The sequence below is a fragment of the Ascaphus truei genome, chromosome 1 (assembly GCF_040206685.1).
Source record: "Ascaphus truei isolate aAscTru1 chromosome 1, aAscTru1.hap1, whole genome shotgun sequence".
NCBI classification, from domain to species: Eukaryota; Metazoa; Chordata; class Amphibia; order Anura; family Ascaphidae; genus Ascaphus; species Ascaphus truei.
This window is the reverse complement of record NC_134483.1, coordinates 350,525,400-350,552,295: the sequence shown is the minus strand read 5'-3', so window position 1 is coordinate 350,552,295 and position 26,896 is coordinate 350,525,400. Positions and strand designations below refer to the sequence as shown.

At 45.3% G+C, this 26,896-nt stretch overlaps 1 protein-coding gene across 2 annotated transcripts in view; it reads left to right on the top strand.

The window, feature by feature from the left end:
* Positions 1-26,896, top strand: part of BANK1 (B cell scaffold protein with ankyrin repeats 1) — a 562,852-nt gene that overhangs the window by 421,150 nt on the left and 114,806 nt on the right. For both annotated transcript variants that reach the window (XM_075609123.1, XM_075609132.1), the window contains exon 10: positions 26,434-26,709. In XM_075609123.1, the coding sequence (XP_075465238.1) occupies positions 26,434-26,709 (276 nt within the window). The remainder of the gene's footprint in view (positions 1-26,433; positions 26,710-26,896) is intronic.

Below are 26,896 nucleotides of genomic sequence, written 5' to 3'. Positions count from 1 at the left end.
GATGCGACGAGAACGTGCCCGGAACTGGGTGGCATCACTCAGTCTAATGGCATGTTGAGCGCTGCGACTGCACCCCACATCCATCTCACTCATGGAGAACACAGTCCGTCGTTTATTCAACTGGGTTGTCAGCCGCTCTTTCCACTCAGTAGGCAATGTCGACTCACCGAAGTTGAAGTCCAGATCGACTAACCGCTCATTCACTGCCGCCGCATTCACCTGGGGCATTATTTCCACAGGGCTGACCGGATATATACAACCCAGACTCTGTCCGGCATCAAGTTCCATGGGGAAGGGGGAGATGTTCTGCACATACACGTAGGTTCGCAGAGGGATCTTAGTTGTCCACTCCCTCACTTCGGGTAGTACCCTATACCCTTTCTGAACTTCTTCCTCAGGGGTAATCTCCAGAGAGAAGAGCTGGTCGCTCTCATCCTGTTCGGGATAACAGCACCAGACGGCCATTCGTTGCACTCCCCCTGGTAATATGGTCGTCAGTCTGCGTTGACGATTGTAGAGGTCCCCGTAACGCTCCAGGGCATATACCCGGTTGCACTCCTCTCGTAGGACGGGATCTAGGAGCGAATTGGCCAGCGACAACTCATTGGTTTCTTTGAGATACGCTCTGATTACAGCTTGTACTATATCAGTGTTGGTCCCAAGATGATCGGATACTTGCACTGGTCTTGAGGCTCCGGGCATACCATTGCCGCTACATGCATGGGGTGTTTCTTGCCGGTGTTCAGTTGGAGTATTTCCAGTTGAACCGTTACAATCCCATCGATGGGGTAGTCTTCATTACTTAACCCCCTAACTTTCATATGATCGGCCGCCCTCAGGGGGCAGTGTCTGAGGTGCTGGTCATAGAACTTGCGATATATGAGGGTCACTTGTGATCCTGTGTCCAGTAGAACCGATGCATAGATCCCTTCCAGTACAACAGGCACGATGGTCGCGGGGCCTACTTGACTGTAAGCTTCCCTTGGGGAGGCGTCATCACCGGTGCCGGCGTCAGAAGGGGCATCTGTGGTTCCAGGAGGGGGTTCTGAGTCAGACTCGGCCGTTTGTACTCGGCATACCATTGACTGGGCTGGGTTTCTTCTATCGGGAAGTTTTTTCTCCGGAGGGTCCTCTCTCTCCGGACAATCGTTGGAGAAGTGGCCCCTCTTCCCGCAGTTATAGCAAACTACGTTGCGGCGTTCAGGACGACACTTGTACGTGGAAGATGACCTCTCGGGAACACGACCTTCCCTGGCAGGCGACTTGTGAGTCACTTCCTCCTCCAGGGTGGAAGATTTTTTTACCCTTTTAGGCAGAGGGAACCGAGGTGTCACCCTTAATGGTAACTTTGGTCTTTTTGGATTCATGGAAATGTCGCTGAACCTCATGTCCTCTGATGTAACACAATAATTCCATGTAGCTGGGTGGTACTACAGCGATCGGTGCGGCCCGCATCATTATAGCTATGTTGTGATCAGGCAACGACCCCTTTAGTAGCTGTTTGAGTCGGTACCGGTCCGCTTCGGCGGCGGAAATGATATTTTTGGACAGGAGGTCCCCAATGACAGCTGTAGTTCGCGAGCGAAGGCAGATAAATCCTCTTCTTCTTTTTGGCGAAGAGCTTTGAACTGAGCCATTAGCTCATCCTCGTCCTCTTCTTGGGTATAGGACTGAGAAGGCATTTATACTAGTTCCTGTGCCGTAACTTCTCCTTCCACGTCATGATGCGTCCATACCAGCCGGGCGGCTTGGCCTCGGAGGCACTCAACCAACCTCTGTCTTTTGCTGGCTTCGGAGCATGACCACTCCGCTATTGCTGGGAGTGTTTGGTCCCTCCATGCCTCGATCCCTTCTTCTCCTGCAGGCGTCGACAGAATCCCAGAAAAGGCCTTTAGTTTCCGGTAGCTCTATGCTTGGGTCGCGATGGTTACAGCTTCTACTAGTTGGGAGGATATCATATTCAAGGAAAGATCTCCACTAAGTGGCTGACTACTGGTTCCAGCTCCTATGCTAGGCATGGTTGGGAGGCCGCCTGGCCGACTATCAGGAGTAGGCGAGGTGGGTGGACTCCCCGCCCAGCTGCTGACTCCCCTGAAACCGCTCGGGGTGAAGGAGACCTTTGGGGGCCTGTCCCGTGAGGAGTACTGGTGGCTCGGTGGCTCATGGTTGGTCCAGTACGGGCAGACGCTTCTTCGGAAGCCTGTGTGTCAGGATAGATCAAGAGACAGTCCTCTGCGGAGGACTCGGGTAGATTTAATACATGGGGAAAAGTCTCTGAGCATATGTCATATTCTGTGGCCATGAGGTAGGTGGTTCCCCGGCCGTCAGCATCAAGTTTAAAGTCTATCATCCGGGCAGTGGCCAGTCCCGGACAATCCCGCACTTGGGTGCGTACTGTGTAGAAGCCCGTATCATTGGATACTCCCGCCACTGCAACCACGCGCCTTGGGGACACGTGGCATGCTAAGGCCCAGTCGATTACGTCTTGCTTTGATGGCACGGACATGATGGTGTTCAATTTGAACAAATTGATAAGGAATAGGGCAACCCAGGTAGAATCTCAGCAGCGCCTCCAAATGTAACGGGTATTCCCCCACCCAAGAGCATATGGTATATATGTGCGGGGAACCTAATGTTACCAGGTGTGGTGCTTTACCTGTTAGGCTCACAGGGGGCCTAAGCCTCCACCACGGGGAGCCTGGGGCACGTATAATAGTAATAGGAGTAACCTTGTACTCGGTGCAGCGCCTTCACCTGCGATGTCTCCCACCAGAGGGGGAATGATCCTCGCAGGGCAATATATATATATATATATATAGAGATCACATAACAGCATGTAAAACAACCAATAACTTTACTCATGAGCATATAAACATACTTGCATATAATATCAACCGGTGTCCCTCCCTAGAGGAGACACTAACTACAGCGTCTCGCGGGACGCTATCCCCCTTACACCAGGTGATCCCACCCCATGTCCAGTAACCCCACACAATTGTCCTCCACCCTCAAGTGAGATGAATGTGTGTGACTGCGCAGCCACTATGTCTGATAATAATAATATAGGATCGTTGGTGCACTTTATGATGGTTACCTGCCGAGCACTCCTGTGCCCGGGCCTGCCAAGGAGCTTCCCAAAGGATCCGGAGGCTGACGAACACAGGAACTACCGTCCGGGGCGATCCCACCCGGATGGCTGCTGCAGTTGCAGCGGAGGTCTGAGCCCAAACCTCTGAATGGAAACGCAGCGTCCGCTGTGTCCCTAACTGACTCTGGATACTGATAATGGGCAGGGTCCCTAAACTGGGGTCTGTCCCTACAACACTCAGCTACTATGACTCAGGGCTATCTAGGGCCTAGGGGGCTGCTGGCCTAGTGCAGGGAGTCACTGACTCCTGCACCCTACCTCCTTCCCCTAGCTGCTCCGGTGGTTACCAACTGCCCAACATGCTGCAAGCCCGCGAAATGTATCAATTCTCCCTTGCAAGGAGATTCTGTGGCCCTATTGGCTCCCTGGCATCACGTGGGATGTGCAGAGGCTCATGGGATATGTAGTCCCTTCCAAGAGCCCTCTTCCTATTGGCCAGGCTGTTCGCGCTATCACCGCGCATGCGCGAGCTGTCTGTGGGCCTCCGGCGCTTCGGGCTCCTGCGCATGCGCAACACAACTTGCAATGGCGGCGCCCTGCACCACGAGCCGCCGGGACTGCAGCAACGCGACCGCAGCCCTAGCAATGGGCCATGCGCGTACCCAGCAACCGGCCACATCGTAGGAGAAGCGCGCTGCTTTCTCACTTGCCCCCGCACTTCAACCCGAGCGGCTGATGAGTACCGAGGGGGGTTGTGCAGTGACAGGGAACCTGGCTACAGATATTTCCGCAGGGAGAGGGTGAATGCATTGAACAGCCAGCCATTGATTCATTTGTTGCAATAAATATAATATGGTTGCACATTAGCGATAAAGGTACCCTGTAATTTTGCAATACAGATGCAGCCACGAGTATTAGATCTCTTGCCTGGGATAGTACTGGGGAAGTCTCACAGCAAATGCCGCAACATTGCCTTTCTGTGAGATTCTTAGTGGCCCATCAGATTAACACTGCAGGGGTCCCTGCAGTCCCATTCAGTTTGATGGGACTGCAGGGACCCCCAGCTGTGTTAATCCGATGGGCCATTAATAATTTCACAGAAATGTTGAGGCATTTACTGTGAGACTGCCCCAGAATCTCCCTGAATTTCCCAGGTACAAGTGTTCTAATACTCGTGGCTTCATCTGTATATCTAGACTGTCACAATTGCCTCTCAATGGAGACTGGTACCAGACTCCCTACCGATATTTCATCTGTGACTCCCAAATAAGCAAGAATCTGCTTTGAGTATCGCGGATAGGAGTTCGTTTTTCCATAACCATTGTTCTCTGTTGTTTTTTACTTGACTTATTTTGCAGGGATTGGTACTTTGCCATGCCCTCATTATCTCAGGTCTAGCTGCTGACAATAAATGCAGAATACATTTGCTACTATATTGTATTTATTTAACCCTGGCATGGGTCGGCTCGAGAGGCAGGTTTATGAGTCTGATGGGACATTTAACCCCACAAGCAAGGTAATCATTAATCATACTTTTCTCCAGTATGTCTCATTTCGTGGGCATGTCCAAAGGATGTGTAACAGAGTTCCCACTATATCCGCACACCCTCGAGTATGCTGGTGCGAGTGATTGTGAAATACAATGGAGCCTTGAGGGAGTCAGATACCATCTACAGATGCAGCACTATGATCGGTCACGCTGCCACCCCTATATCTGCTGTGGCACTGTATTTTTTCCATCTATGCTCTTGGTCTCAGTAAGGAGACATCGGTATTAACACAGTGCGGGTCCCTGCGTCTGAATGTGACTCACGCTGTGTGAATCCTACCGGGCTGCACCTGTCTCTGAGACACACACTAAGAGTGAGATTGAATTGGTCACTCTACCTGCACGCCTCTAACAGGCGATGCCGCGGCTTTTAATTTATTTTGATAACAGTATTGAAGAGGGGGTCTCCATTGCTTTATCGCATTAATTTCAGCCTCCCTGCTTCCCAAGTTACAGGCCCCGGTAGGGGGTGCCGGTATCCCCACCATGTTTAAATTCTGCCACGTCATGGCCCACGTGACCGGGACATTTAAACAAATCAGAGGGATACCAGCACCCCAAAACGAGGCCTGTAATTCGGGAGCAGGGGGTCCCTGAGGCTCAAATTAATGTGGTTCAACTCCGGAGACCCCCGCTTCAATACCGTTATCAAAATAAAATAAATAAAATAAAAGCTACGGCAATGAAGGGGTTAAGCCAGAGCAACTGATTTATTCTTGATTACCTTAGTGGTAGTAACCGCTATGGTAATTAAAGGGTTAAGCCCTCCCACTAACTACCCGAGAGGCCTAACTACCCACCCTGGGGCAACTACCCCCAATAAACCTAACAATACAAACACCAATGCAATATATTGAACAACGCCCCCACCCCCGCCCCCCAACACATATAGTACAGTAATGGGCAAAATCCGTATTATCCAGATCTGGATAATAGCACATTTGCCCATTAAAAAATTAAATATAGCCAAAACATTACCCAGCCAGCATGTAACAAGTAAAAATTGTACTTACTCCTGCCAGGATGAAGGCTGTCCTCACCCTCCTTGTCTTTCTCTGTGTCCTCCTCGTCTTCAGCGGGCACTGACAGTAAAATAAAAAAAATAACTACAGACCTAAAACCCTTTAATCACCTTAGCGGTTATTAACCACTATGGTGAATAAGGGGTTAACTGCCCCTCCCGCTACCAACCCGGGAGGCCGCACCACCCTCCCCGGGGCAACTACCCCCCCTCTACCCATTGATTGTCACAGTGGTAAACCATGCGAACAATATGGGCATGGATTGCCACAATGGCAATGAATAGGCAAGCTACTGTACAAATAAAAAAAAAAACACTGAATAAAATACATCACTTTTCAAGAAAGAAAAAACATTGGCCAATAAACCAATGGATTGGCACAGTGGTAAACCATGCCCCCAATATGGACATGGATTTCCACAATGATGGGCAACCTAAAAAGCAAAAAATAATACATTACAATTAAATAAAAACAAACATTTGCCAAAAAATGCATTGCTTGCCACTGTGCTTATCTATACCCAGAAAGGGCATAGATAAACACATTGTAAGGTCAATGTGCAACCTAAAAAAAAAAAATACACAAGGAAATACAATCAATGTATTTCTTACCTTTGCTGAGATTAACCCTCCGAATCCTTCTCCAGCACCAACTGTTGCCCCTCAACGCAATGCTCAGCAGCCCGACGCAAAGAAGTCCATGTCCTCTTTAGATTGAATAGATGTATCCAGTAAGTTCTTTCCTTCTTTCTTTCCTGCTTTCCTTCTTTTTTCTTCTCTTCTTTATAATACAAAGGGGCCCGGAGATGTTGTCTGATGGCTTCTTAGGCTTAAATGAGATGGCACAGGCCTTATTTAAGGCCTATGATGTCACATTTGAGGGTCAAATGGTACACCCCTAATCCGATTGGTTGTTGCACCATGTGATAGCTTCGGTTTTTTTAAATGATGTGACGTCATATTAAAGGGAAGGAAGACAGCCAATCAGGTAGCATATGCTTCCCTTCCTTTAAAATGGCATCCATCTTGGAATAGGGTCCCTGTCCACATCCATATCTTTATCTTTTGACCTAACCTTTTTCTTTTGTCTTCTCTTCTTTATAATCAAAAGGGGCCCGGAGATGTTGCCGTGATGGCTTCTTGGGCTCAAATAAGACATGACATGCCTTAAATAAGGCCAGCGACATCACATTTGCTTGTACTTTGTGGAATGTCAACCCCACCCACTGGAATGTTAATGAGCCAAGAGGACACAATGCACTTTTTGTTCACTGCTGCATTTGAAAATCAACCACCTCAGTGTACAGTACATCTGCGTCGCCCCAAAGGCGGACAGCCTTTGACACAGCTGAAGGGCAGCCAAAGGGTGTGAGCCGTTTGCTGATGTTTGGTAATGTTAAAGCTGCTCTATTTCAATCGGAAAATCACACGCCCTTTATCCCCTGTACCCAATTATCAAATTCTATCTGTCCATGAAATAGTTACATAGTTACATAGTTACATAGTAGATGAGGTTGAAAAAAGACTTCTGTCCATCAAGTTCAACCTATGCTAAATTTAGACAACAGATACTTTATCCTATATCTATGTCTGTGAATTGACTGTTTAACCCTGTTCTTTTAATGTAAACATTTACTTCCTGGTAAAACCTTTTTATAATTAAATTAAAAAATGCTGTCGCGACTGGATTACCCTGTTCCTGTGATGGTGGTTGTGTCTCTGCTCCTGACACCATCTGCTGTCCCAGTAATGAAGCATCCAAAGGGGCAAGAATCCAGGTCTTCTGCTGATGCTGGTACATTCCCTCCAATGTGTTAGGCCCACCAGCCGGGACTGGGCTGGTAGCCGCCAGAAAAGAACTGCCTCACTGTATACAAATACAACAGCAAACAGCAGGTAAAAGCCCAGAGCCCACATTCTGTGCCCCAAAGTCATGGCCACCCCTGTCCTGTATCCCTGGAGCATGAGTGGGGGCTTGGCATGATGCAAAGAAGTTATGGACCAAAGGGGAAAGAATGGTAGCCAAACTGGGGGGGGGGGGGGGTACCGGGGTATTTACCAAGGAATTTATTTTTCCCCTTATGAGATATCATTAGATGACATTTCACTTGGGTTTTTTGATTGCTTCACTCCGGATCAATATACTGTAAATACGAATATAGGATAAGTATCTGTCATCTAAATTTAGTATAGGTTGTACTTGATGGACATGTCTTTTTTCAACCTCATATACTATGTAACCAGAAAGGGTGAATTGGGAGCCCCAGACTGGGAAAATGTGCTAGCAGCCACCAAAGCAGGGGTAGAAAAAGGTGACAAGGCTTATGTAGGCCAATGATAGAGCTAGGGGCAGCTGCCAGGGCATTGGGGTCATGGGACAGGGTAGGGACACCAGAGGCCCTAACGGGGAAAAGAGGATATGAGCCATTGAAAGAAATCCCCTTATTGGAACATTATCCTGCTCCCCCACATCCATTCTCTATCTAAGGAGATCACCTGGCAGGCCTAGTCCCCCATATGCCCACCATGCCCTTGGGGGCCAGCAGTCCAGACTCCTCCTTCTCTGTGCAGCCTCACCCTACCTGCTGGGGCTTAGTCTATCTGGATGCCTAGTTCGCCTCCTCTTTCTCCCTGCATTGGATTCTCCACCCCCCCCCCCCCCTGCATACACTAACTTGACAGGGCTGCAGGGGTCTCCCACAGATCCCGGTAACTCTCCTGTGCCAGGCACCCCCCTGTAGGCATGGCCACGGCTGGCCCATGCCTGGCTGAACAGCTGTTGCTGCAGTGAGTAAGCCCCACACCTCCTCACCTCCTGCATGAGAAAGGCCACCCAGTCCTCGTCAAGGAAGCGTACTGGCGGGCAGACTCCAGGGAGCCACAGAACTGACCAGCAACCACAGGGTTCCTGGTTCTCATGCCAAAAATGCGAGGAACTGCACCCCCCAAGAAACCATGTTATATACTCCAGGGGCTCCCCCACACCCCTGACACATACTCTTGCAAAATGACCCAGGCTAATGCCTAGCCAGGAAGTGAGGGGGGGGGGGGAGAGAGGTCACCACTGGTCATGGCCACCCATTCCCTATGGCTCATGGCTAACTTACTCTGAAAACAAGTGCCAGTGAGGAGGGATATTGTCCTTTTGTTGTAGCGTGCATTGCAATTGAAGACTTCTATAGCCTAGTCTTATATTTAACCCCCAGGGAAGAGACAGAATTTGTCAGTTGTAAATATATTTTACAAAAAGAGAGACTAATGTGCAACACTATGGTGTTCATGAAAGAAACAAATGTTTGACTATGTCTTTATCAAACAAGTCTCTGATTTTGGTAATTGTGGCCAAAATGCAAAAGCTCCCCCGCCCAGAGCTGGAGGGAAATTTGGGTTATCTAGAATTGCGGTAAATGGAGATGAGATTGATGAGAGATTATTGATTATGTAAGAGGAGGACCAGACCCCCAGGGAGTGGGCTGCTTATTCATTTTAAAGGAATTCAAGAAAATGGGTAGTGGATTAATGGGAACCTCAACAGACAACACTATACATTTCTAATTTATTCAAATGAGTAGATTTATACAGATAAATACATTAAACACACCTGGAAACAATTTTTCATTGATAGTACAGTATGCTCTGACTTTAGTATTTGAACTTTTAGTAGAAGCACAGAGATTATAGTTTAGTTGGAAAAACCAATTATAAAAAATCCCTATGTCCTAAATGGTTTTCTTTTAGAGAGACAAACTATAATGATCCATCTAACAATATTTTCAGCCAGCCACTACATATATTGCTCTGGAGTGTTGTAAATAGGTGTTCTGAGGCTCAGACCTTCTGCTAGAATGCACTTTGTTAACGGCATCACAGTGCCCCCTAAAGACGCAGAGTTAATGAGAACAAAACAAAATCACACAAAAATGTTTACCTACTAAATCCCTGCAGTATTTGTTTTGCCAAAGAAGTTCTGTGTATTATATTATTTCCTTAAAAAAAAAAAGTATATACATTTTTTAAACAGCATAAATTGTTAAAATACCACTTTTATTAATACTGTACCTTATTTTTTTAATTCTTGTTTTCTGTCATCTCAACGAGGTGTCATTTAAGGTCTCAAATAGCAAAACGTGACTATATACAGAATTAAGGATATTTAACGTGCTAGGTTAAATGTATCAACAAACATGCAGTATATAAGTGACAATGGTACTGTTATTTTGCCTTTTATATGAAATTTCTATTAGAATCAGAATCTTTTTGCATTCTCTCTCATCTCTTGTGCAGAAAGGGTATTTATTAAGAAACAGGAAATATAAGATTCTCACTTATTTTCATCACTGTAACCATCTATGTCTGCTTTGCAACCACTATTCGCTGCACAATGCAGAATTAATGAAAAGATTCAAAGAATGGTTTTTAAAAAAGATGACAACTTTTTTTGAGTGGGATAATGACTATGCAATTTTATAATCTAGGCTTTAATAAGAAATTTGTAACATGTGGCTATCAGAATATGTTTTTAAAATGAACATGAAGTAAATAAGTGATGCTATCCAAGTTATATATGTCAATTTCCATCATAATTTTCTGCAGCTGAGCCCCTGGATGACATGGGACAATGGAATTAAGCAGGTTTTTGGGGCATGCGGGTGATATACAAATGCACTCATGTGTTTCTTTTTTTAATCTACTTTGCATTTATCATATTTTTATGTTATGGGAAAAATTAGAGAGTAAGAAGAAAATGGAAAGGTATGAAAAAATAAACAAAGGAAAATCAGCGAATTCCCATTAATAAGTGGTACTAGACCATATCAAAACAATAACACATTGACCTAGGATGACGTGCCACAGCAGGAGATGGGCAATTTTTGGGGGCGGAATTGGATCCGGTGGGGATCATCTGGTTCCTTTGTTCCGCAAATCAAAAAAAAATTTTAACACTGACAATCCACATTGCAGATTCTGCAATCCGGTGGTGGATTATAAGAATCAAAACCACGGATTGCTGAATCCGCGGATTGAATTGGTAAAATCCACTTGCGGATTGTATCCAATGGCACTTTTTGATCTGCATGGATTGAAATTTGAACAATCCGTAGACAGATTTTATACCGCGGAACGGATTTTGAATGGAAAGCTCGGGAAGTCTATTGTTACAGTTAGGCAAAAATGTACCAATGGAAGTGTGATCTTTTTAGAATCTCATGCAAGCTTTGATATTAAATGTTTAATGCACATTAATGGTTTAGTAGTTCTTATTTTGAAAATGTTATGTTATATAATCTTAAACACACATACTTACAGTAAATTATTCTATTCTAGACTTGACTTCCTCTCATCTTATTTTTACCAGCCTTAGCAGCGGCACCTCCGGATCCTCATCTAAATCTTGACCTATGTCTCCTGACATATTACTAGTGATAGCTATGTTGTGAAAAATGCAACAAGCTAAGATGATATCTACCACTTTCGCATGACTGTATTGTAACACGCCATCAGATTTATCTAAACACCTGTAGCTACTTTTCAACACTTCAAATGTCTACTCAACGACAAAGAGTGTAGACATGTGTGCCTAATGTAATTGTAGCTGAGATCTGGGGGAGTCTAAAGAATTTCTGGGGGGTTAAGAAGCCCAAGTCTGGCACTCATATCCTGTGTCATTAAGGAAAAATGAAAAAAATAATATATTTTAGCTACATTAAACAATACATTCCATTCAGAGATGTATTTTCACAAACCCAATAACCAGCCATCTCCATATCTCCCCTCTCAAATTAACAGCTGATGCAGAATATGGGCATCACGACAGAAGCCTGCAAGTGCAACCACATTCAGAATTCTAAGATTTACATCACATACCACCTGAACATTGAGATAAATTCTTCCAATTATTGAATTCCACTTCAACCTCTCTGGGTGGCACCAGAGCTGTGTGTGATTGTATTGTTTTTACAGTGTTGGTGTCCGCAATCCTGTAAAAGATACGTTTAAACTCCTGCAACCCAGTTCTCTCACTGGGAAACTTTTATATACAGCACTCTCATGTGTGTCTTTTCAAGGCCTAGCAGAAATTAGTGGAAGCAACGTGAGAATGTGCAATCCCACCAACTACTGGACACTACTCTGGAAAGACCCAGAGGCTAAACAATGTAATGAATACAGCATTTTAATAAGCCCAGGAATGGCATGATTCCTGCTTGCTTTAGCTTTAGTCTTAGTTGTTCATAAATAGTCAATATACTGCACCGACACACTTTATTCGAGCAAATACCCAGTATGTACCTGGCAGATACCTGGAATGCGCCGCTCCTCACCTCTGACAAGCCCCGTTGCGTTTGCCTTCCCAGCCTGGGTTCATGCCTGGCTGACGGGCGGCTGATCTGTTAAATGATAATGATTAGGATTTAATAGGCTGCAATGCTTCGCGTGTCTACCAGATGGCATAAATTCATGAATTGTAATGCAGTATATATATATATACTGTGCAGTATTGCAGCCAGCGGGAATAAAATGCTTCAATCCCTGCTTGGAAAATAACCCAATGCACTCGGGCAGAAAACAGTCACAAACCTCAATACACCCGGGTATACCCGAATTCGTGGGACTAGCCGAGCTCAAATAAAGTGTGTCGCCAGTGTATATATATATATATATATACACACTGTGCAGTATTGCAGCCAGCGGGAATAAAATGCTTCAATCCCTGCTTGGAAAATACCTCAATGCACTCGGGCAGAAAACAGTCACAAACCTCAATACACCCGGGTATACCCGAATTCGTGGGACTAGCCGAGCTCGAATAAAGTGTGTCGCCAGTGTAACTGCTGTGCTCAAGCTGAAGAGAGTACAGGGAAAACGGCGGTGCATCTGCTGCTGCTGCTGAAGATTGGAAACCACAAACCACAAAATATCCTAGGTGCAAAAATTTATTTTAGGGCATATTAACAGCCAAAAAGAACACTGACGCGTTTCCCGTGGTATCCCACGCTTTATCAAAGAGTAAAATCACTTACAACGATCACATACTTAAATACCCACAATTCCCTCTCCTCTGACGCTGTGTAATTTGGGCCAATCGGAAGCGTGGGAGGCGTCACTCCCCTCTAGCTGGTGTAAGGCACATTAGCCTGAAGCAAACCCAGCTGTGCTTCACAGTGCAATTGCATGGGAGGTGAATGTATCCTCCCCTTGATCACGACAGTCAGTCTTTGTTTACATTCAGGACGTCCCGTTTTTTAAGGCCTATGATTGGCCAGAAGGGCCGTCGCGTCATCATGGGGAGGATACATTCACCTCCCATGCAATTGCACTGTGAAGCACAGCTGGGTTTGCTTCAGGCTAATGTGCCTTACACCAGCTAGAGGGGAGTGACGCCTCCCACGCTTCCGATTGGCCCAAATTACACAGCGTCAGAGGAGAGGGAATTGTGGGTATTTAAGTATGTGATCGTTGTAAGTGATTTTACTCTTTGATAAAGCGTGGGATACCACGGGAAACGCGTCAGTGTTCTTTTTGGCTGTTACTATGCCCTAAAATAAATTTTTGCACCTAGGATATTTTGTGGTTTGCAGTTTGTGGTTTCCAATCTTCAGCAGCAGCAGCAGATGCACCGCCGTTTTCCCTGTACTCTCTTCAATTGTTCCTTGGTAGGAGCACGCAGGACAGGACCAGGATATCCCCAAGGTCAGCAGTGAGTAATCCATTTATGTGATCAGTCCTACACACGGTTACCTAGACCACCACATAAGACTTACCTATATGGCTAGTGGCACAATCTATGGGAGTGTGTTTAACATTGGACTATCTGGAATCCTGAGTCTTATGAACTGTCCTATGCTATGAAGATGTTTATATTTTTATATCATGATCAAACATTGCCTACTCCTGGTTAGCATCACAAGTGGGAATTAACCCTCCCTTTCCCTTCCATCTCAAGCTGAAGTGGCCTGTAACCTCATCCTCCTTCAGAGTAACAAGAACTTGTCTGGCTCTAAAGGTTATGGGCCTTAAAACCCTTCTCCTAATCTCTTGCAGTGCTCGCCTACCTATTGCATCCCTCTCTCTCCTGCTCTAGATGTCTATTTCCCTTCCTCCCTCTAGCTCTGCTTCTTCCTCAGTCTCGCTATCTTTCCTCATCATCTTATAGTCTTTCTGTGTCTCTATCCTCCAATGTCCTTCCCCTGTCTTTGAAGCAAGAACGTACACTCCATCTGCCCACCCCCCACCAACTCCCCCCCCCCACAAAATGGCTACAGCAGGACATTTTTTATACCCCACCAATTGCAAATTTTCACTTAACTGGATTACAAATTGGATAATTTCCAGTATTTCCAGCTACTGTATATAGCCTGAAGATAATGGAGGACTTCATTCTAAATTGTGACAGTCATGTGTTTTATTTTTAACCCAATGATTGCACTAGATTGTACATAGGATGTCCTATAAAGCCAAACGGGCATTCAAGATGTTAAGGAGCAGTTGTTTTTGATTGAAATATCAAAGTTTCCTTTAATTTATATACATGATGTATTGATGTATTATTTGTATTTTTATAATGGCCTCACATCATATTGTAAAACAAACAAACATATACATACATACATATACATATATATATATATATGTAGCCAGGTCCCCCCTGTCATGGCTGACCCCCTCCTCCCTTCTCGCCAGACGCTGTGTGCGAGGGAGTGAGGGGGGGCCGGTGCGCAGAGAGATCGATCCCTGGTAGCTAGGGACGCGAGCGGCGAGCAGGCCGGTTGCCGGGGATGCGATCGGGCCGTCGCTAAGGCCGCGATCGCGTTGCCACCGGCCCGGCGGCTCAGGAAGCAGGGCGCCGCCATGTTAGGGCTGTTGCGCATGCGCAGTGGTAGAACACAGCGCGGGAGGCCCCAGGATAGCTCGCGCATGTGCGAGATGAGTCTGCCAGCCCCCAGGGTGCACAGGGGCAGAGACACGACGCCAGGGAGCCAATCGGAAGGCCGGATTCCCCTGCTCCCAGTTAGATACATTTCGCGGGGTTTTGGCAGCACGCAGGCAGTCAGGATCTGGACCAGCTAGGGGTAAGAGGTGGATGCAGGGGTCAGTGACCCTCTGCATAGGCCAGCAGCCCCCAAGGTCCCAGTTAGGTCCTGAGCCACCTAATAGCTTGTGGAGCTTAGGGACAGGCCCTAGATAGGGACACTGCCCCATTATTTGATCAAGTAGTCAGGGACACAGTGCTGACGCCGTGCGGCCCTGCGAGGTGGGTTCTGGGCTCAGAACACCACCAAAGACCCTAAGACTAGGAGAGACATTGTTCGCGCTGGACTTTCAACCCATGCGGTGTGGAGGACAACGTCGGATCGTGCGGATTGATATCGCGGTACCCATGGCTGGAGCCCGGGCAGGTAACCTGCAACTCACGTGCACCAACCAGGCCTATCACCAAACATAGTGGCTGCGCAGTCACACACACATATGCACAGTGGTATTTGACTCTGGGAGTTCGAGACATTTGGGTGGGGGTTACTGGACACAGGGTGGGGTCACATTGTGGGAGGTTAGCGTCCGCCGTGACGCCTAGTGGTGGTAGCGTCCGCCGTGACGCCTAGAGGTGGTAGCGTCCGCCGTGACGCCTACTGTGGTTAGTGTCCGCCGTGACACCCAGTGTGGTTAGCGTCCGCCGTGAGGCCCAGTGTGGTTAGCGTCCGCCGTGGCGCATGTTGATTTGTGTTGATATATGTTGCTATGTAGTAAAGCCAGTCCTGTTTTACATTTACTCGCTTTGTGTGGTTGTTTCCTGTGAGGGCCTCCTCCCACTCCGTTGGGATCCCTCCCAGGTGGAGGCGTTGCACCAAGAGATGTATAATATGTATGTACCCCAGGTTCCCCTAGCGGAGGCTTAGGCTCCTGAGAGCCACACAGGTTGCACAGCAGGTAGTAGCGGCTGTATTCATAGGGAATACCCGTCACACACACACACACACAGCTAAACCCCGTTACAACGCGGTGCTCGGGGTCCACCCCGAGTCCACCGCGTTAGTAACGGGGTCGCGCTAATTTTAAAAAAAAATGGCCGCCGCGCTCCTGATCGGGAGTGAGGAGGGAAGGAAGTTAAATAAATAAAAAAAAAATTTTAAATGGCGGCGATTCATCCGTCCTCCCTCTCAGCCCCCTGGTTTTGCACGTGTCTGTGTCCTCCCAGCGTGTGTGTGTGTGAGTGAGAGTGAGAGTGAGAGTGAGAGTGAGAGTGAGAGTGAGAGTGAGAGTGAGAGTGAGAGTGAGAGTGAGAGTGAGAGTGAGAGTGAGAGTGTGTGTGTGTGTTTGTGAGAAGGGGTGGGCAGGGTGAGGAGACACTAATCTACCGGAGTCACTCACCTAAAAGTTGCAATATAGCAATGCTAACCGTGCATCTCTCAGGCTTTAATGCAGGGTCCCCTACCTGGTCGTCATCACCGCTACGCCCAGCATCAGAGCCGCTGTGCGGGGTCAGGGAGGGTGTGACAGATACCAGCACCTCGCACAGCCTGCGGGACTTGGGTTAGCTGCAGCTCCGGTCACTGAGTCCTGGTGAGCGGCGGGAAGGAGGGAGAGGGGTGGGGAGGAGAGGCTGGGAGAGGGTCCCGGAGCGCGAGGCTCCCCCTCCCCGGCCGGATCCACCACGCCCGGCTCTGACTCACCTCCGCCCACCCTGCACTGCAAATCACCCGGGCAGGAGGAGTTGCCATAGAGACAAAGGGGGGTAAAAGATGCAAGCCACGCCCACTTACCTCCTATATGGCACCGATGACTGCAGAACAAGCATCCCACATCCGGGCACTCTTACTGCCTGGCCTCATTCAGTCGCCCCGCCCACAGCCCTCTTCTTGTCAATCAAGCCGTCCGCTCTCCGCCCCTGCGGGTGATGTCATTATTCCAACCTCCACCGGGCTGGTGGGCTGCTGACATGTGAAAAACGGGCTGGTGGGCTGCTGACATGTGAGAGGGAGGGAGGGGGCTGGTGGGCTGCTGACATGTGAGAGGGAGGGAGGGGGGGGTGAGCTGCTGACATGTGAGGGGGGGGTGGGCTGCTGACATGTGAGGAGGGGGCTGCTGACATGTGAGGGGGGGGTGGGCTGCTGACATGTGAGGGGGGGGTGGGCTGCTGACATGTGAGGGGGGGGTGGGCTGCTGACATGTGAGTGTATTGTGAGAGCTGTGTGCAGTAAGTGTGAGCAATGAGCAGTGTGTGTCAGTGTGTGTCAGTGTGTGTCAGTGTGTGTCAGTGTGTGTCAGTGTGTGTCAGTGTGTGTGCAGTGTGTGTGCAGTGTGTGTGCAGTGTGTGTGCAGTGTGTGCAGTGTGTGTGCAGTGTGTGTGCAGTGTGCAGTGTGCGCAGTGTGCAGTGTGTGTCAGTGTGAGCAATGAGCAGTGTGTGTGCAGTGTGTGTGCAGTGTGCCGTGTGCAGTGTGTGTGTAGTGTGTGTGCAGTGTGAGCAATGAGCAGTGTGTGCAGTGTGCAGTGTGTGTGCAGTGTGTGTGCAGTGTGAGCAATGAGCAGTGTGTGTGCAGTGTGGCAGTGTGAGCAATGAGCAGTGTGTGTGCAGTGTGCAAAAAAAAAAAAAATTAAAAAAAAAAAATTTTTAAATTTTTTTTTTTTTTTTTTTAAACGGGAGCCACGGGAAAACCGCGTTATAACCGAATCGCGGTATAATGAGGCGCGTTATGACGGGGTTTAGCTGTATATATATATATATATATATATATATATATATATATATATATATATATATATATATATATATATATATATATATATATATATATATATATATATATATATATATATATTTTTTTTTTTTTTTTTTTTTAAATAATTTTTTTCACTGCGCTTCTCTGTGTAAGGAGCATGATGCTGGTGAGAAGATTGGCCATACTGTACTGTACATATGTGAAAAAACAGAAAGTGAATCCCTGCGCTTCTCCCATTGGGATAACAATAAATGGGGAAACAAATATACATAGTGAAACCTAAGTCTGAAAGACAAAGGAGACTTTTGGTTGCATCCTTTGATCAAATAATGACAAGCCTGCTAACCAACGTCAAGGTAAGTCTCAGTAGCAGGTCCCTAGGCTAAACGCATACAAATGTTCTGTGAAACATACCCTGAAGGGGGTAATAAACTGTCACGCTGTGCAGCCCATAGACCAGGCCAGTCCCCTGTACTGAGGTGGGATGTTGAATATACACACCGACAGCAGAGGGAGCGGGTCCGGGATGTGGTTGTAGCGTGGCCAGGCCTGGGTTAAGATTTAGAATAGTCGTTGTACTTGCCGAGTTCTGGAGTATAGAGAGTTCTGTAGTTAAATCCGTTTCCAAGGGTCTGAGAGGTAAGAATCGTGATGGGTAAGCCGAAGTCGGGAGCCAGAGGGTTAAGTCAGACAAGCCGGTTCAAATCTGTAGGAGAAAAGACAAACAGGAGCACGACACAGTTTCCAGGCTACACAGGAAGCAAGGAGCTATGCAGAGCAAGGAAGTGAAGTCAAAGCAGGATATTTAAAGCGACAGTGACCAATCCGGACGAGGGGCATGGCGGAGGCGTGTCGAGGAGCTGCTCGTGAGTGGCTGAGAGACCAGGAAATAGTAGAGCCCAGCTGAGGGTCTGTAACACCAGTGCCAGAATCCAAGATGGCGACGGCAGAGTTCAAGGTATGCACTGGGCGGCGGCATGGGTAGCGACGGGGGGCAGGGGCAGCAGCCGCTGCAGTACTGGTGGTGGGTAAGGAGGGGTCACGCCGCAAGGGACGTGGCCCCCGATTCCTTACATAAACTAAGCATAAGCTTATGAAACTTAGTAAAAACTGGTATATACCAGTAAAGATATTAACATGTATGCAAGTAAAGTGAAAAGTGAATTTACAGGGACCTTACTGGGAGATGATATACCTTGAAGGAAGGAACTATAAACCTCCCACAAGCTGCTCAATAAGCAGTTACAGGTGGATTGGCTAAATGCATTAATCATACCCTAATAGTGGTGCCCACTGGAAGCGTGCTGCTACGGATTTAATTCAGCCCAACACTTCACTTTCTGTTTTCTAACATCATATTGTACATCTTTGGGTTAGAGGCTGTGGGTCATTATTATAGATGAGGTTTTGTTTTCCTGTTTTGGGGTGGTGAAGATGAGTTGATAAGGAGGTAATTTAGGTCCCCTTGGATTGGGGGGGGGGGGGTTTAATCCTTTGATGTCATCGCAGTTTTTAAGAGGTTTCAAAACAATGTTTTACTATAACATTTTGTATGCAAGGGGGGTACTTAGGAATATAATAGGTATATATTACCTCCTTATTAACAGTTAGTTACCATCTTAACATGGATTGGACATGTCTTCTAAGGGGTTAAAACAGTGAAACCCAAAGCTCTCCTTAGGCCAAGACAGAAAGACTGGTGAATGAGCCTAACCCCAAATATTAGTGTCATTATTACTTCTACTTTCAGTCCCCTGGGGTTATCACTATGGTTACTATGATAACTAATTGCCTGTAAAAACATGCATTACTTATCCCCAAGAAGAGATTGGGATACAACTATGTTAATCAAAATGGTAAAAAAAAGTCAATTAAAGGTGTCCTGCTGAAATGACATGATCTTAATCAAGGTCTGACAGGGTGTAATGCCAAATTTAGGCATTACTTAATTAATGCTGTGTTATTTTCCCGCATTACCAGAGCTTAGAGGATATAGCATGATAATGGCTCATTTATATGTCATTTGCATGTCATTTTCATTAACATGTAGGTTAATATCACCTTAAATAATGGAGTGAGTCTATCTATCTATAGTTTGAGCATATTAAGGTCTTTTTACCATTATGATATTCATTGATAAAAAAAAATGCAATGTAATTTTCAGAGAGCAAAATAAGCCATGGCTAAAGACTGTATATTTAAAGGTTAACAGTGTTACGATCCCTGCCCTGCGCTACTTTATATATGGTGTGAATTGCTAGAACGATTTGTAATGGTAATAAGAAAAAGGTCAAATGTATAACAATGTGGGATGTAGAATTGGGAGTTTCTGGATCCTTATTAATTGCTCTTCTAAATCATAATTGAGACTCATAACTTACCTGTACCTCACTGCTGCTTCCTGGGAAATTGCTGGGGCACTTTTCATAAATACGGGATATTGTCATCATGACATAAGAACATGACATATGAAAATGATTGGTGTTGACAGAAAACTAATAATAACACCATTCCAGTTAACATACAGTTACATATTGACTTATGATTGATTTTTATAATATAAAGAGAGAATAACTCCTCTAACATGTGCTTAAGTGTATTGTGTAAATTAGAGGGGTGTTATCAGGGAATATGTGCATGACCATACTATATACAAACGATCCCTATTGATGCATTCAAGAACTGTCTCTGGTTAAAACTTAGCATTTAATGATACTTAAAATAAAACATTGCATTTTCAGGTTTCCTCTAAACTAAACGTGGCCCCTGAATAAGTCCTGATTGGCCGAAATGCTAGTCTGGTTTAGCAAACATCACATATCACGTGATACGTAGAGAGCGATCAGAACTTCCTCCGTTTACTCGAGATCATTAGGGAGCATTAACCACCTAAGTCAGAGAGACGCCATCACTGTTTGGCACGAGTGTATGCACTATACATAAACACTATCTTGTGGATATTATATATTCCTATATATCCCTTGAACACACTCTACTTAGACATGTCCCCATTGTGCACTGCACAGAAATGATATCTAGGATTTACTTCTGTATATAGTAAGCCCAACATCAGAGAGGCTACACTTGTTTGAATTTGATTGTGTACACTGAGCACTAGTTTATGTTAAAAGCGTCCAGCAGACGGAGGTGTCCCTCAGGAGAAATAGAACAGAGGTTGTCTCTACAGGAGAGGAGAGGAGTGGCTCAGTGAGCAAAGACACTGACTGCACCGAAAGCTTGAAGCAAGGGAGCCTGGTTCAATTCCCAACGTCGGCTCCTTGTGACAAAGGGCAAGTCACTTTATATCCCTGTGCCTCAGGCACCAAAAACATAGATTATAAGCTCCACAGGGCAGGGACCTGTGCCTGCAAAATGTCACTGTAAAGCACTGTGTACAACTAGCAGCGCTTATCAAGAACATGCTATTATTATTATTATTGGAGAAATTATATTCTTTTAAAAACAAAGATTGTCAGCTGCACCATTTTTATTTGGAGTATCATTTAATGCTAACCTTTACCCAGAGGTAGTGCTTGAGTGTATCAATAGGGATATTTTGTATATAGTATGGCCATGATTTTTATAATAGTTGAAACCAAGGGAAAATAAAATGGTGTCGCCCAGTAAATATATATATATATATATATATATATTTTTTTTTTTTAAATAATTTTTTTCACTGCGCTTCTCTGTGTAAGGAGCATGATGCTGGTGAGAAGATTGGCCATACTGTACTGTACATATGTGAAAAAACAGAAAGTGAATCCCTGCGCTTCTCCCATTGGGATAACAATAAATGGGGAAACAAATATACATAGTGAAACCTAAGTCTGAAAGACAAAGGAGACTTTTGGTTGCATCCTTTGATCAAATAATGACAAGCCTGCTAACCAACGTCAAGGTAAGTCTCAGTAGCAGGTCCCTAGGCTAAACGCATACAAATGTTCTGTGAAACATACCCTGAAGGGGGTAATAAACTGTCACGCTGTGCAGCCCAGAGACCAGGCCAGTCCCCTGTACTGAGGTGGGATGTTGAATATACACACCGACAGCAGAGGGAGCGGGTCCGGGATGTGGTTGTAGCGTGGCCAGGCCTGGGTTAAGATTTAGAATAGTCGTTGTACTTGCCGAGTTCTGGAGTATAGAGAGTTCTGTAGTTAAATCCGTTTCCAAGGGTCTGAGAGGTAAGAATCGTGATGGGTAAGCCGAAGTCGGGAGCCAGAGGGTTAAGTCAGACAAGCCGGTTCAAATCTGTAGGAGAAAAGACAAACAGGAGCACGACACAGTTTCCAGGCTACACAGGAAGCAAGGAGCTATGCAGAGCAAGGAAGTGAAGTCAAAGCAGGATATTTAAAGCGACAGTGACCAATCCGGACGAGGGGCATGGCGGAGGCGTGTCGAGGAGCTGCTCGTGAGTGGCTGAGAGACCAGGAAATAGTAGAGCCCAGCTGAGGGTCTGTAACACCAGTGCCAGAATCCAAGATGGCGACGGCAGAGTTCAAGGTATGCACTGGGCGGCGGCATGGGTAGCGACGGGGGGCAGGGGCAGCAGCCGCTGCAGTACTGGTGGTGGGTAAGGAGGGGTCACGCTGCAAGGGACGTGGCCCCCGATTCCTTACATAAACTAAGCATAAGCTTATGAAACTTAGTAAAAACTGGTATATACCAGTAAAGATATTAACATGTATGCAAGTAAAGTAAAAAGTGAATTTACAGGGACCTTACTGGGAGATGATATACCTTGAAGGAAGGAACTATAAACCTCCCACAAGCTGCTCAATAAGCAGTTACAGGTGGATTGGCTAAATGCATTAATCATACCCTAATAGTGGTGCCCACTGGAAGCGTGCTGCTACGGATTTAATTCAGCCCAACACTTCACTTTCTGTTTTCTAACATCATATTGTACATCTTTGGGTTAGAGGCTGTGGGTCATTATTATAGATGAGGTTTTGTTTTCCTGTTTTGGGGTGGTGAAGATGAGTTGATAAGGAGGTAATTTAGGTCCCCTTGGATTGGGGGGGGGGGGGTTTAATCCTTTGATGTCATCGCAGTTTTTAAGAGGTTTCAAAACAATGTTTTACTATAACATTTTGTATGCAAGGGGGGTACTTAGGAATATAATAGGTATATATTACCTCCTTATTAACAGTTAGTTACCATCTTAACATGGATTGGACATGTCTTCTAAGGGGTTAAAACAGTGAAACCCAAAGCTCTCCTTAGGCCAAGACAGAAAGACTGGTGAATGAGCCTAACCCCAAATATTAGTGTCATTATTACTTCTACTTTCAGTCCCCTGGGGTTATCACTATGGTTACTATGATAACTAATTGCCTGTAAAAACATGCATTACTTATCCCCAAGAAGAGATTGGGATACAACTATGTTAATCAAAATGGTAAAAAAAAGTCAATTAAAGGTGTCCTGCTGAAATGACATGATCTTAATCAAGGTCTGACAGGGTGTAATGCCAAATTTAGGCATTACTTAATTAATGCTGTGTTATTTTCCCGCATTACCAGAGCTTAGAGGATATAGCATGATAATGGCTCATTTATATGTCATTTGCATGTCATTTTCATTAACATGTAGGTTAATATCACCTTAAATAATGGAGTGAGTCTATCTATCTATAGTTTGAGCATATTAAGGTCTTTTTACCATTATGATATTCATTGATAAAAAAAAATGCAATGTAATTTTCAGAGAGCAAAATAAGCCATGGCTAAAGACTGTATATTTAAAGGTTAACAGTGTTACGATCCCTGCCCTGCGCTACTTTATATATGGTGTGAATTGCTAGAACTATTTGTAATGGTAATAAGAAAAAGGTCAAATGTATAACAATGTGGGATGTAGAATTGGGAGTTTCTGGATCCTTATTAATTGCTCTTCTAAATCATAATTGAGACTCATAACTTACCTGTACCTCACTGCTGCTTCCTGGGAAATTGCTGGGGCACTTTTCATAAATACGGGATATTGTCATCATGACATAAGAACATGACATATGAAAATGATTGGTGTTGACAGAAAACTAATAATAACACCATTCCAGTTAACATACAGTTACATATTGACTTATGATTGATTTTTATAATATAAAGAGAGAATAACTCCTCTAACATGTGCTTAAGTGTATTGTGTAAATTAGAGGGGTGTTATCAGGGAATATGTGCATGACCATACTATATACAAACGATCCCTATTGATGCATTCAAGAACTGTCTCTGGTTAAAACTTAGCATTTAATGATACTTAAAATAAAACATTGCATTTTCAGGTTTCCTCTAAACTAAACGTGGCCCCTGAATAAGTCCTGATTGGCCGAAATGCTAGTCTGGTTTAGCAAACATCACATATCACGTGATACGTAGAGAGCGATCAGAACTTCCTCCGTTTACTCGAGATCATTAGGGAGCATTAACCACCTAAGTCAGAGAGACGCCATCACTGTTTGGCACGAGTGTATGCACTATACATAAACACTATCTTGTGGATATTATATATTCCTATATATCCCTTGAACACACTCTACTTAGACATGTCCCCATTGTGCACTGCACAGAAATGATATCTAGGATTTACTTCTGTATATAGTAAGCCTAACATCAGAGAGGCTACACTTGTTTGAATTTGATTGTGTACACTGAGCACTAGTTTATGTTAAAAGCGTCCAGCAGACAGAGGTGTCCCTCAGGAGAAATAGAACAGAGGTTGTCTCTACAGGAGAGGAGAGGAGTGGCTCAGTGAGCAAAGACACTGACTGCACCGAAAGCTTGAAGCAGGGGAGCCTGGTTCAATTCCCAACGTCGGCTCCTTGTGACAAAGAGCAAGTCACTTTATATCCCTGTGCCTCAGGCACCAAAAACATAGATTATAAGCTCCACAGGGCAGGGACCTGTGCCTGCAAAATGTCACTGTAAAGCACTGTGTACAACTAGCAGCGCTATACAAGAACATGCTATTATTATTATTATTATAGGAGAAATTATATTCTTTTAAAAACAAAGATTGTCAGCTGCACCATTTTTATTTGGAGTATCATTTAATGCTAACCTTTACCCAGAGGTAGTGCTTGAGTGTATCAATAGGGATATTTTGTATATAGTATGGCCATGATTTTTATAATAGTTGAAACCAAGGGAAAATAAAATGGTGTCGCCCAGTAAAAATACAGTAAGTCAATAAAAAAATGTTTTTTTAAATGTGCGCAACTTCACTAACCAGATGAAAAAAATACTTTTAATGTCAATTGTAACAAAGCAAATTTGAATAAAGTCACATGACCTTACATACGGTGACGGCGTATTTAGATAATGTCATTTTCACAAAAAGCGCGGGGGAAATCACAAAATGTTGCGGTAATGTTGCAAAGCACATTTGAAGACATTCACACAAGTAAAATTGTTAACTAATTGAACAATAATGCTATCCAAAATAGGCATAGGACATAATGATTTATACAGGTGTAGTAGTCCTTACTGTGTTCGGCATGGCGATCACGCGTGGTCCCATGACCGTGCCAGTTGCGGTCCAGGAGGATTAATGCTGAGGGAATCCCATTGAAAGGATTGGACCACTACAGTTCCATCACGGCTGTCACTTCCTTCTGCGCCGTGTTTTACTGTTAAGTTTGCGGCACAGAAAACAGTAAGGCTAGCTACAGTACATCTGTAATTAAATCCTTTTGTCATGCACTATGATTACTGTGTGCTGGTATCCTACTGTACATCTGATGTATTTTGGGAGGTTTCGTTGTTTAATGGCTCCAAAAACATGCATTCACATTCAAGGATAGAAACCTAAAGTGCAAAAATTCATTATACTTGGGATCAGGGCTATCAACGGGGGCGGGGGGGGGAGGAGTATGCCGGTGTTGGCGTCCCAGGCCCCATGAGTCAAGGGGCCAAAACTCAGTCACCCACCCACCCAGTCACCTACCCAGTCACTCAACCCAGTCACCCACCCAGTCACTCAGTCACACACCCACCCAGTCACTTAGTCACCCACCCACCAAGTCACCCACCCAGTCACCCACCCAGTCAAGTCACCCACCCCCCCAATCACTCAAAATCACCCTCCCAATCATCCACCTAGTCACTCAGTCACACACCCACCAAGTCACTCAGTCACCCACCCACCAAGTCACCACCCAGTCACCTACCCAGTCACTCAGTCACCCACCCACCCAGTCAAGTCACACACACCCCCAATCAACCACCCTCCACCCACCCAATCACCCACCCAGTCACTCACTCACCCAGTTACTCAGTCACCCACCCCCCAAGTCAAATCACCCACCCAGGCAGTAACCCACCCACCAAGTCACCCACCCAGGCAGTCAGCCACACACCCACTCAGGCAGTCAGTCACCCACCCACCCAGGCAGTCAGTCACCAAGTCACCCACCCACCAAGGCAGTCAGTCTCCCACCCAGGCAGTCCGTCACACACCCAGGCAGTCAGTCACCCACCCAGGCAGTCAGTCAGTCAACAAGTCACCCACCCACCCAGGCAGTCAGTCACCCACCCAGGCAGTCAGTCAGTCACCCACCCAGGCAGTTAGTCACCCAGGCAGTCAGTCAGTCAGACCCAGGCAGGCAGTCACCCACCCATGCAGGTAGTCACCTGTCTTTTGCTGACAATATAAAAATAAACAGATTGCATTGTAATGTTTTTTTCCGTATTACAATAAGAAGTAAACAGTTAAGTAAAAGTTGCGCGCTAAAAAATATTTTTCCGTGGTAGGTGCGCTATGGGTTCGGGGGAGGCGGGGCCTGCTCCTTTCATTTGTCCTGGGCCCCATGATTTCTGTTGGCGGTCCTGCTTGGGATCATACTGTCAATTTTGGTTCAATAAGGCTGCAATTTCTTTACACATGACAAAAAAAACTCGACCTTTTGGGACAAGCAGTTGTGAAATGAAATAACTCTAAAACAATATAATCAGAATGACAAATTCATAAAATCGTGAATGAGTACAAATAATTGAATTATTAATTGAACTACCTTAGTCAAACTAAAAACCACCATAAAACATGTAATTTATATTGCAGATGAAAAATACCACAAAGATGAGAAAAAAAATTGGGGTGGCATTGACCAGTACAGTGAAGAAGAAAAAAATGAAAGTGAAAGTAAAGAAGGGGAACATTTGGACAACTCTTTTTCTGCTGTTGAGAATTTGTATGTGGATCTGCTGTTTGACACTGCAGAGGAAGGCATGCAAAAAGAGCAGAAATCCTTTATTGCAAACATACCTCAATCTACTGATCTACCACTAGATCCCATCCACACCATGAAAGACAGAAGCATCTCAAACATGGACCAAGGTAAATATATATTCTATGATTTACCACCATCTCATGAATAGTGATTTGTACATATTTCTCATCTGTTGTACCTGTTCTCTCTTAAGGTTAAATGTGTTTTTTTCCTATTTCTAACTCTAGACTGTGAAACCATAGTAACAGTAAGTGACATCTCAAACTAGCAATCTTTTTAAATGTAAAGGTGTGG